The sequence below is a fragment of the Aspergillus aculeatinus genome (genome assembly GCF_003184765.1).
Source record: "Aspergillus aculeatinus CBS 121060 unplaced genomic scaffold BO66scaffold_39, whole genome shotgun sequence".
NCBI lineage: Eukaryota > Fungi > Ascomycota > Eurotiomycetes > Eurotiales > Aspergillaceae > Aspergillus > Aspergillus aculeatinus.
This window is the reverse complement of record NW_020291508.1, coordinates 72137-83202: the sequence shown is the minus strand read 5'-3', so window position 1 is coordinate 83202 and position 11066 is coordinate 72137. Positions and strand designations below refer to the sequence as shown.

General features: G+C 53.5%; 3 protein-coding genes across 3 annotated transcripts; all 3 read left to right on the top strand.

Moving 5' to 3' along the window:
- Window positions 1–2393: 2393 nt before the first annotated feature.
- Window positions 2394–4834, top strand: BO66DRAFT_378530 (electron-transferring-flavoprotein dehydrogenase). The gene is made up of 3 exons (XM_025645799.1): window positions 2394–2963; window positions 3062–4580; window positions 4634–4834. Exons 1-3 carry the CDS (start codon window positions 2666–2668, stop codon window positions 4731–4733), a joined length of 1917 nt encoding a protein of 638 aa, XP_025501601.1. The 5' UTR covers window positions 2394–2665; the 3' UTR covers window positions 4734–4834.
- Window positions 4835–6571: 1737 nt separating this feature from the next.
- BO66DRAFT_328160 (putative pre-RNA splicing factor Srp2) lies at window positions 6572–8547 on the top strand (the record flags this gene model as incomplete). Its single annotated transcript, XM_025643980.1, has 6 exons — window positions 6572–6623; window positions 7019–7147; window positions 7284–7444; window positions 7872–7945; window positions 8008–8104; window positions 8158–8547. The coding sequence occupies 6 exons, from the start codon at window positions 6572–6574 to the stop codon at window positions 8545–8547; spliced, it is 903 nt and encodes a 300-aa protein (XP_025501600.1).
- A 714-nt stretch (window positions 8548–9261) lies between these two features.
- BO66DRAFT_421920 (dihydroneopterin aldolase) lies at window positions 9262–10845 on the top strand. Its single transcript, XM_025650005.1, has 3 exons — window positions 9262–9337; window positions 9419–10455; window positions 10525–10845. The coding sequence occupies exons 2-3, from the start codon at window positions 9562–9564 to the stop codon at window positions 10699–10701; spliced, it is 1071 nt and encodes a 356-aa protein (XP_025501599.1). The 5' UTR covers window positions 9262–9337; window positions 9419–9561; the 3' UTR covers window positions 10702–10845.
- Window positions 10846–11066: the final 221 nt, after the last annotated feature.

The window sequence follows — 11066 nt, the reverse complement described above, 5'->3', positions numbered from 1 at the left end:
GCCGGGGGGGGGGGAGGTGGGTGGGTGATGAAGGGAAAGGTAGGGAAAGAAGGGGAGCTGGCGTCAGGGGGGGCTGGGCCCGGCGGCGAAAGGCGGCAAAAGCAGCGACGGTCACCCATGGGTATGGCTCATTTGGCTGGTTTAGCACAAATATTTTTCAGTGTTTTTAGTGTTTTCAGTGTTTTTCTATGGACCTAACGCTCCACTAGCGGCTCTTGGAGGGTGGCCAACGCCGCCCACTTCGCACTTCCCAAGCAAAGACCTCCCCCCAAGACCCCCCCAAAACCCCCAAGAACCCCCAAGAACCCCCAAGAACCCCCAAGCACAAGCGCTGGTTTGTTGATCGGTCGACCCACGGTAAACACATTGTCTGGGAGTTCCACTGGCGTGCACCTGTTCTCGTTGGCTGTCGCCCCCCTTACTCTTTTTTCCCGACCGGCGCCATGGTTGCAGCCACTCGATTTGAACCAGTCCGCGTTCCTCCTGCGATCCACTTTTGCAAAGTCCATCCATTCCGTTTCCTTCCAATCATGCCGGATTGCTGTTCTCGGCGACTAGGGAGATAGCGAGGTAGACTAACGCGTCTGCCCGCCATCACGGTCCTGCCGCTTTAGCAACTGGTAAGTTAGCCAACCCTCAACAAAAGCAAAGATGGAGGATGAAAAAAAGAAAAAAAAAGAAAAAAGAAAAAAAAATTTTTTGCTCTCTTGGCCCGGTTTCTCTTCCTTTCCATGAGCTTGTTTGGGGCCTCAGCGCTGCCTTGATCGCGGCCCCAAAAAAAGGATTCTCGATTGAATATGATGCTTCTGATCTGAAATCATCTTGCGACTAACATTCAATCACATTTTGCGTTCTGAGAGTCGCTATGATCGAAAGGGATCAAAATACAGAATGATGGAGGATGGGGGATGGAGGATGGATCAACCGGCTGGAAAAGATGCTGGGCCGACCGCGACAGAAAAAAATTTGGAAAGGGTTTCAAGCCGGTCGCGTCATGGGGTCGGTGGACTGGACGCGTCCTCCCTTTTCATTTGGCGTTGCCTGCCGCCTCCAACAAGCCTCAAGGGCAAGGCTCCAGCCGATGGTACTTTCTTGCTCCTATGAGCAGTAGATACGGTACTCCGTACTTCCAAGTTCAATCCCTGCTTGACCTTCTTAATCTACCCCGGATCTCAGACCACCAAACTGTGATCCACCAGCTCGATCGGTATTCGGTCAACTTGCAGCCTTGATGCACTGGTCACTTTGGGCTGGGAAACCTTCATTTATGTCCCTTATCGATCTTAATCTCAGACATGACCAGTATCAGCACTGAACCAGCCCTCAAGCTTATCGCTCAACCCTCCTGACTGGCTATGCTGCATGCCTTCCGTCTCTGCGCCGGCCTACGTAATCCGGCCAAGTGTCCTTTTCCAAGCCTCTATCGCAAAGAATAGTACACAGTACACAGTAGGTTTTTATCATCACTCAACTGTTGCCACGAGGATTCAATACTCGGTGTGTTCGGTACACGGCATTAGATGAAGAGGACGAAGTACGATACTTCGTACTATGTATAATAATCCGTAGATGGGGAGACGAATATTGTACATGCATGTATAGTACATGGACCACATGACTAGAGACGCGTTGTGCCACATCGTTGTGCATTCTATGCTTATTTACTGAGTGTTTATTCGGTGGGTTTTCAGTTGTTGCTGCATCGCCACACTCACAGAGTGTCAAGATCTTTGTCAGCCGGTAAGTTATTCATCACATGGGTGTCAGAGTATACTGAGTAGTATAAGGCCGGGCAGGCAACCGGAAATCGTCCATGACATCTCGATCGCGTGTCGTCATCGGGGCTTGGTTATCTTCTCGGTATCTCTGGGATTTATTTGAATCTGCTCGACTTTTGGTTGCCTTCATGTGATATTTGAAGGCCAGGTCTGACTAAGTACCTGCCACAGACTGCACCTGGTTGCCACGGCTATCTCCGGCAAGGTGACATTTGGACCAACTGGAAGTGTCATGGACTCATTACTCAAGATCGGCGGCGCGAACCATTCGGTCATCACGACGTATATGCAAAAAGCAGCTTCGAGGTCGGTCAGAGACTCAGGGTCCATCGGATGGCAAGACACCGAGTACCTATTGTACCGACAGCACTAACTGCAGCCTGGAGTGACTGTTGTTGCCCTTGCGCATGTCCCGACGGGATTCACGGCTGTATGAGCGGAAGTACCGTAGTTTTTACCTAGTAGGATACCTAGTAGTTAGTATTGAGGGCGAGTTGATTCACATTATCCGCTTTTCCATTGGCCGCCGTTACCTCGGGCCGACCACCAAAATTTCAACCTGAATCCATCTTTTTCCCCCCTCTCTTTCATCCTCTTAGTCACACTCCTTCCTCCATTGGATCAGTGCTTCAATCTGGCCGGTCGGAGAAGTGACTCCTCTGATTCTAGTAGTTTGTTACTGCTACTACTGCGATTTCACAGGGCTAAAATACTCTTGTTGACGATACCCTCTCTACCTTCTACTGTCGCGATCTATTCGCCGTCTATGATGCATTTGTTCTCAGTATAGGATTCGCAACTCCCAGCCCTACTGTGACCTTCGTCCCCACTCCTATCTCCTTCCCCTTCAGTCTTAATCACATCTTCTTCGCCTAATCGCCTAAACAATGGCCTCCAAAGGCGCGGTTCTGCCGTTGTTGAGGCGCGAGTTGCGACCCTCTTCCCTGCGCCTCCCCAAGGCTTCCGCCTCGTTGTCGTCACTCGCAACCTCTGCACGGCCCTCAAACCGCTCCTCGCCAGCCTCCTACCGTAAAGCCATTCGACCACGGTCGCTGTTCACTCCCATTCAGACACGCGCATTTTCACAATCGGTAACGCGAAGATTGACCGATGCCGATGGCAATTTCGATCCCCGTCAGCTGGACAGAGAATCGGATGAGGTGGATGTTTGTATTGTCGGTGGCGGTAGGGACTCCGCATAGACTCGGTCGCGCGAGGGGAATGCATCGCGCAAGTGGAAGAATGTAAAGTGACTGACCGTTATCGTTTGCCGCTTGAAATAGGTCCCGCTGGTCTCGCTGCAGCTATTCGATTGAAACAATTAGCCAATGAAGCCGGCAACGAGGAGTTCCGCGTCATTCTGTTGGAAAAGGCCGGCGAACTTGGCGCCCACGTCCTGTCCGGCAACGTACTCGAGCCAACGGCGTTGAACGAACTCCTGCCCGACTGGCTTGCGGAGGACAACCCATCCCGCTTCGAGGGGGCGACCCCTGCGAAGGCGGATAAGATGCGCTTCCTGACTCAGAACTCGTCCTTCCCGATCCCCGCGCCACCACAGATGAACAACCACGGCAACTACATTATTAGTTTGAACGAGCTCACCAAGTGGCTAGGAGAGCGGGCGGAAGAACTTGGTGTCGAGATTTATCCTGGATTCGCAGCCAGTGAGGTGGTTTACAAGTCGGATGGCTCCGTTCTTGGTGTCGCAACCAACGATCTTGGCATCGGTCGCGACGGCAAAGCGAAGGATAGTTTTGAGCGGGGTATGGAGTTCCATGCGCGGGTCACCTTGCTGGCCGAGGGCTGTCATGGAAGCTTGACCAAGCAAGTGGCTAAGAAGTTCGACCTTCGTCGCGATAGCCAACCGCAGACCTATGGTATTGGTCTTAAGGAGATTTGGGAGATCCAGCCCGAGAAGTTCAAGTCAGGTGAAATCACGCATTCCATGGGATATCCTCTTCCGTCGGATACCTACGGTGGAGCCTGGATGTACCACTTCGGCGACAACATGGTCAGCATTGGCTTGGTCGTGGGCCTGGATTACCCGAATCCCTGGTTGTCGCCCTACGGTGAGTTCCAGAAACTCAAGCACCACCCTCTCTTTAAGGAAGTCTTGGAGGGTGGCAAGTGCATCTCGTATGGTGCGAGAGCCCTTAACGAGGGTGGCTTCCAGTCCATCCCGAAGTGCGCTTTCCCCGGTGGCGCCTTGATTGGCGACAGCGCCGGATTCCTGAACGTTCCCAAGATCAAGGGAACCCATACCGCGATGAAGTCTGCCATGTTGGCTGCCGAATCCACCTTTGCAGCTCTGCAGGGTAACCCTGACGGCAGTGTATTCCTCTTCGACTATGAGGAGGCTTTGCGCAAATCGTCGATCTGGAAGGAGCTGTACGAGGTTCGCAACATGCGGCCCTCTTTCAGCACGCCCCTTGGTCTCTATGGTGGAATCCTGTACTCTGGCCTCGAGGCGTACATTCTCAAGGGACGGACTCCCTGGACGCTCAAACACCACACCACCGACGCCGCGGCCACGAAGCTGGCCTCCCAGTGCAACAAGATTGAGTACCCCAAGCCGGACGGCGTGATCAGCTTCGATATTCTCACCAGCGTCAGCCGGACCGGAACCAACCACGAGGAGGACCAGCCCGTCCACTTGCAAGTGGAGGACTGGGACAAGCATACGGATGTTGCCTGGCCCAAGTACCAGGGTGTCGAGAACCGGTTCTGCCCGGCCGGTGTATATGAGTATGTGGAGGACTCCAGCAAGCAGCATGGTGTTCGCTTCCAGATCAATGCTCAGAAGTAAGCTCTTCCATCATATTTCCCCTTATAGACAGAATATTAACCATACACAGCTGCATCCATTGCAAGACTTGCGATATCAAGGTACCCACTCAGGATATCAACTGGCAGACACCTCAGGGTGGCGAGGGACCGAAGTATTTTATGACCTGATTAGGCATATCCAATGTATTGTAGCAAAAGCAGCGGGATTGATCATATGATATGGAACCATGTACATACGGCTTTCGGCGTCAAGACTCGGTGAATTTGCCTCATTCCTAAGCATTAATCTACAGAAGTACTCGTATTTGACAGTCGTACCTCCAGCCATGGGGCAAATTGCCAAGACACTAGTCCCTGTATGGCCTAGCTGGAATTTTGCGCGGATCATCCGCTTTGCCAGCCGCGGTTCAGCTGGGTTGATCTGTAGAGTGCATGTTGTTTGCTGAGGGTGTTATACATCACAAATTAATCATTTGGGAAATGGAGGAGTGCATTCCGCAAGGGTTTGTGCTCAAGATCTGCAGACACTGCCGACACGAAGGGCTATGCTCGCTGCTTGTTGATTCATCCAAAGCGTATAGTTCGGGACTACGGAGACGAGGCAGCGTGGCTGAAGAGTCTATATCATTACTGTTGCAATACTATGCGTACAGCATCTCCAACGATTTTCGCTTAGCAGCAAACTCGGTAGCTCATTGAGCCTTCAAATTTCATGGAAGCTTGGTCAATAGGGTCATGGACCCCCTACTTCATTGTTATCAGTTGTGTTATACCATTGAAGTATCATCGCATACATCGAAATGTATCGAGTTTGCTTACCATATAGGTACCGGTACATGTATCTGCAGGTGTATCTATCACTAGCTTTTTCTGCGGCTCCATAGCAGCACTATAGATGAGGCTACACGGCAAAAATGTGTTCTTGGTATAGTGTGGGGGGAGCCTCGCAGGTGGCACACTGGGCCAGAGTCACGGGAATATATACATTTGCATTTTGTATTCAAGCCAAGAACACGGTCAACTATGGAAGCCATACGGCGAGCTCAGCATTCCTATATAAGTCCTCTGGCGCCCTTTTGCTCTACCTCAACCGGTATCGTCCATTTATTCCCCCTCCACTACTCCGTAGCTATCATAACATCCTCTCCGAAGGCAAAAGTCAGGAACTGGACAAGGCGGGGCCACGTGGAACCGCAGAGTGAGGCGATCCGGGAAGGTCGTCCGCCATTGGATGCCCTCCACCGCCAGTGGTCCGAAACAATTGCCCTGGCGGTCAAGCTCGCAGTCGCAGTCGCAGTCCCGCCCGCAACTCTGCTCTGCTCTGCTCTGCCGCCGCCGCCGCCTCTTTGCTTTCTCCTCTTTTCGCGCCGTGACGATCGCTCGCTCACTCGATTCCTTTCCTGTTCTTCTCTTCTCCTCTTTCTCTTCTTCTTTCTCTCTTGTCTTTTCTTTCCATTAACTCTTCCTTATTCTCCCTTCTAGCTTCTCGAACTTTTGTCACCTGTCACCGTCCTTCCTTCCTCCGTAACCCCCCTATCCATTCATCTATCAGATTATCCGACATAATAAACAGTCTGACAACAATTTACCTGGACTGACCCCTCCGCCCCCGGCCCCCTCCTCTCCTTTCCCTCGACTGCGATAACTCGCCAACGGTAGCCAAACACACACACGCACGCACGCACACCACTCTCAGCTCCAAGCTGGTGGTGTCTCTTTATTTACCTATCACCAGGTCTACTAAACTCATCCGGAATATCTCGACTGTCTATTCCCCGGCTCCCGGACTGCCAGGAAAACCGAACTATCTCGAGCTACCGTTTCTGTCGCAACTAAGCCAGCTGGAGTACACACCGTTGGAGAGAACAATAACCAGGCCATCATCCTCATCTGTGGCTTATTCCCCCAGATCACCAACTGGAAGAACTTCCGAGGCCACACGTTAATCTCCCCTTGCCGATTGGATTATCCCGCGACTTGCTTTGTTTGCTTTCTGAGTTCCAGCCATGACTGAAGTCTCGTCCACCCGACTTTATCTCGGGAACCTTCCCCGCAATGGTATGCAGCCATCTATCCGTTCTTCAAGGTCTCCTTTCCATCCGATATGGATTTCTTCCTTTCAAATCTGTTCCAGCCCACCTGCGCCACAGTAACAGGATGTCCACTGGATTGCCATGTGTTCTGGATGGATGTCTTTCCAGTCCCTCAAGTGACGTTGGTTCAGTGGGCCATTGCATCTCTTTCCTGCTTTCAGATCCTATCTGTTGGGGTTGTTAGCCAGGAACCAGACCTGCGCGCGCTCCTCCCCACTCTGCGCAGGGTTCCCTCGAACCCGGACACTGCAGGGGAGGATTCTCAATTTACTTTTCTTGGACCCATTTACGTGTTTTGTTTTCCGCAATGAGCTGACCTTTGAATGCGGCGCCCTTGTGGGCGTCGCAGTCCTAATTCAGTAACTAAGCAGGATATCGAGGAGCATTTCAGCACCCATGGTTCCGGAAAGATCACAGAGATCAAATTGATGAATGGCTTCGGCTTCATCGAGTACGAAGACGCGATGGATGCTCGAGATGTTGTTCCCGGTGAGCCCTCATTTCCCTGGCCAGCGTAAGCCACGTCACTTGCCATTGACTAACAATTACTCTTCCTTTAGCTTTTCGTACGTGATACTGTCAGACTCCTCTCCAGGGCTACCAATTGACGCTTGCAAACCCACAGATGGCAGCGATTTCAAGGGCGAGCGACTCACCGTGCAATTTGCCCGTGGCCCGCGCCGCAAGGAAAACTTCCCTGGCCCGATGGACCGCCCCAACATGCCTCGCCCCCGCCGCACGATCTTTCGCATGTTACTTTCTGGACTCCCGGAAACAAGTTGGCAGGTTAGCAGCCCAAGTCCCCTTTCCCTAGGAACAAACGGACGCCTTGAAGCCCGGCTCATCAGCGTTCCTTGACATCTCTACCTATTTCTTTTTGCCTTTTACCCATTACCTACACATTTTGTCTGCATATTCCGAGCCTGCCCCGGTTTTGGATATGTGCCGACTGCGAGCGATATTTTGGGAGCTACACGCATTACTCGAGGAGCAACCTAGGCTCTCCAACGAGCTAGGTTGAAGACTGGACGACCTCAGCCTGGAAGGAGAACCTTATGCCCCTTTTGGACTACCCTGCCTTGGATCTTGATTTTTGGTCTTTCTTTTGAGACCCTTTGCGACTGGCGCCTCATCGTTCTGCTCTCAACCACATGGACCTACCGGATATCAGACTTGCTTCACCGGGAAATGAACTCACCAATTCGTACTCTAGGATCTGAAAGACTTTGCCCGCCAGTCTGGCCTTGATGTGGTATACTCCGAGACCGGCCGTGAGCTTGGCAGAGGGTGCGTCGCATTCTCTTTCCCCTGGACGCCCCGTTGGATTACCGTTAACACTATGAACAAAGGTTCGTTGAGTTTGAGACCGCCAACGACTTGAAAACTGCCGTCGAGAAGCTCGACCAGCGCGAGTTCAAGGGATCTCGTGTGACATGTATCGCCGATGTAAGGACTCTTGACAGATCCACATCCAGTTCACATTATTCATTTCTCCTCAGATCCAAAGCTTTCCCCCGGAAGACCGTTCTTTCCGTGACCCCTACCGGTCGCGATCCCCTCGTCGGAGCTTTCCCCCAATGGAGGAATACGACCGCCGATTTCCTGCACCCCGTGGCTATAGTCCGCGGGCTCATTACCGGGAACGATCTCCTATCCCCATGCGGCGGGAATACTATGAACGAGATGGGTACGGACGCCGGACGCCACCTCGCCCGCGGATTGAAGACTACCCTCCTCCGCGTCGACCCTATGAGGATCCGTATGATGTTCGTCCGCCACCTCCACCCCGGCACTACGATGACCCCTACATGCAAGCCAGAGCCTACCCCCGTCCCCGGAGTCCTCCACGGGGTGAGTACATGCCGTACGAACGCCGCGGCTACTGGTAGGGGCTCGCTTGCTGTCATTTGATTGTGTTTCACTAAGTGCATGGCGGATACCCACTGTGCTTTCTGATTGACCTGTTTTGCTCTGCTTGAACTGCTTTCCTTTGCGCTCTGTTTCTCTCTGATCTACAAAATAATCCGACTCCGGTCACCTGCCCTTACACTCCTGGACCGGACACGGCTGAAAATACCATGCGGATGTGTGTACACCGCGGACGAACGGCAGCGAAGAAAGAAGAAAATAACGAACGAAGAGACGAAGGCGCTTCTGATCATTAACGGACGTGGTATGATGACCCAATGATTCGGCGATCTATGCTCTGGGCTGGTCTCTCGAGTTCCGCGCGCGACTTGGTCTCTTGGTCGACCTCAGCGCAGCCAAGGGATGTAGCAGCACGCGACCCTGGATGGCCTTCAACCCTTTGCGACGTAATATCTAACGATGTGAATTTCACTTCTCCTCCATGGGTTCATGGGCAAATGTATGTGTATATTGGATCTACTGAATAATAACACTGTTTGAAAAGGGAAAGGGAAGTGGTTGCTAGAGTGGCTAGTAAACAATGGAAGCGAGCTTGAGCTTAGGAGTAGGAGTAGGAGTAGGAGTAGGAGGGGAGAAGACGTGGGAGGCAGCAAGGCAGCAAGGCAACAAAGCAACAAAGCAAGTTCCCCGCGCTAAGACGGAGGCGCCCCCACCACTTTATTTTGCCAATGACTCGACTACTGGTTTCTCCCCCTGCGCCTGTCGCATTGACACGAGAGCTAGACAGGGTCTTCTCTGAATTAACAATAGGTGCGAGACAATTTTACTGAAATTACCTTTCCTCGAGTGTTTGAATTCACTTTGACGTCTTGTGGGCTGACGTCACGGCAGGGCCTCGAATTCCGGTAGCTTCAGCATCTTCCCGACGGTCACCCGCTGCGAGCTAGCTTCCCTCTCAGCTCGCAACGTCTCTTTCTCACACTCGCTCCCACCTCATCCATCCTTTGATCTCTGCACAACTATCAGCTAGCATCATGGCTAACCAACGCGTAAACGTCCATATCCCACCCCGTCCGCCGGTCCTCGACAGCGTGCGGCTCCAGAACATCCAGCTGACGCTTCCTGCGGCCCCGGACCCATGGCACCGTCCCAGCAAGCCGCAGCCCTGCTCCGCATCGCTGAACCTATCCTATTCCTCCGCGGTCGCCGCCGCCATCGCCGACGATGTCTCTCTATCACTGGACTACGGAAAGCTCTATCGCCGCCTGGAGGAGGATATCCGCAACATCGGCAAGTCGGGCGATGCATCGGCGCAGCAGCTGGTCAGCATCGACGGCAGCCGACGGGATGAGATGCTGGGGGCTGCGCTCGGGGAGGACGTGCGGCTGACGGCAGGGATCGTCGCGAACTGCGGGCTGGGCCTCCTCGACGAGACCGCCGCCGGCGTTCGGCGGATGTCCCATGTGCACCAGCACCACGACACCCGGCGCCGGAGCAGTGCGTCGGCGGGCTCCCAGGCGCAGGCCCAGGCGGCCATCTTCGGCAACCCGTCGGCTGCCGCCGCCGCCGCCCCGCCGCCCATTGACGCGGTGTTCGGACAGTGCGAGGTCTCGTTGCAATTGCCCAAGGCGCTGCTCCGCGCGGAGGAAGGACTCAAATACCGCAGTGTGACCGTCTGGGGGTACCGGCAGCGGAACGGGGCGGCTGCGGTGGACAACCTGGCGGAGGCCGAGCGGTGCCCGGTGGTGCTGGAGGAGGAGTTCCGGATCGATGGCATTCGGTGCTACTGTATCCTGGGGGTCAACTCCCACGAGCGAGTCGAGAAGCAGGCGGTCATCGTCTCGTTGGAGTTCAAGGGCCCCGGTCAACTGCCCTGGGGGTCCACGGTGATCAATACCTATCAGGCCATGACGCGGGCTGTGGCAGAGGTAAGCAGAGCTCATTGCTGCGGTGTGTCTTTTCTGAATGGAACATTTGCTAATGTCGGGGTGGGTTAGCGGGTCGAAGCTACGAGTTTCCAGACTGTCGAGGCGCTGGCCACTTTCGTGGCGCGCATTGTGACGACGGAGTTTGGTAATGAGCGAGTGACGGTGCTGGTCCAGAAGCCCAGCGCGTTGTCCTTTGTAGAACGATCTGGGGTTCAAATTACTCGGTCGCAATCATTTTTTGAGTAGGAAGGATGTATTGTACCTTTGTACCTCATGTTAGGATTTCATTGGATATGGAATTGTGCTTTTGGTTACAGATGGGCCATAGGTATGATAGGTAACCTACTTTTGGGTTTGTATGCGACATACACTACATGCCGTGTCATTCGGAGGGATGCCTGAGTGAAATTACCTGAATAGGCAAGACGGAGGCCTGAAACTGAGACCAATGACAGCAGCACGTGACGCAGCCCTGGCTCGAAGGAGACTAGAGTCGCTTAGCACCCGGCGGCTGATGATTGGCTCAGCGGGCATCATCGGCCTTGGTTGTTTCGCAGTGTCAGCTTTCCTCAGGCTTCTAAGCCTGATTTCACTTTCCCTCCATTTCCCTT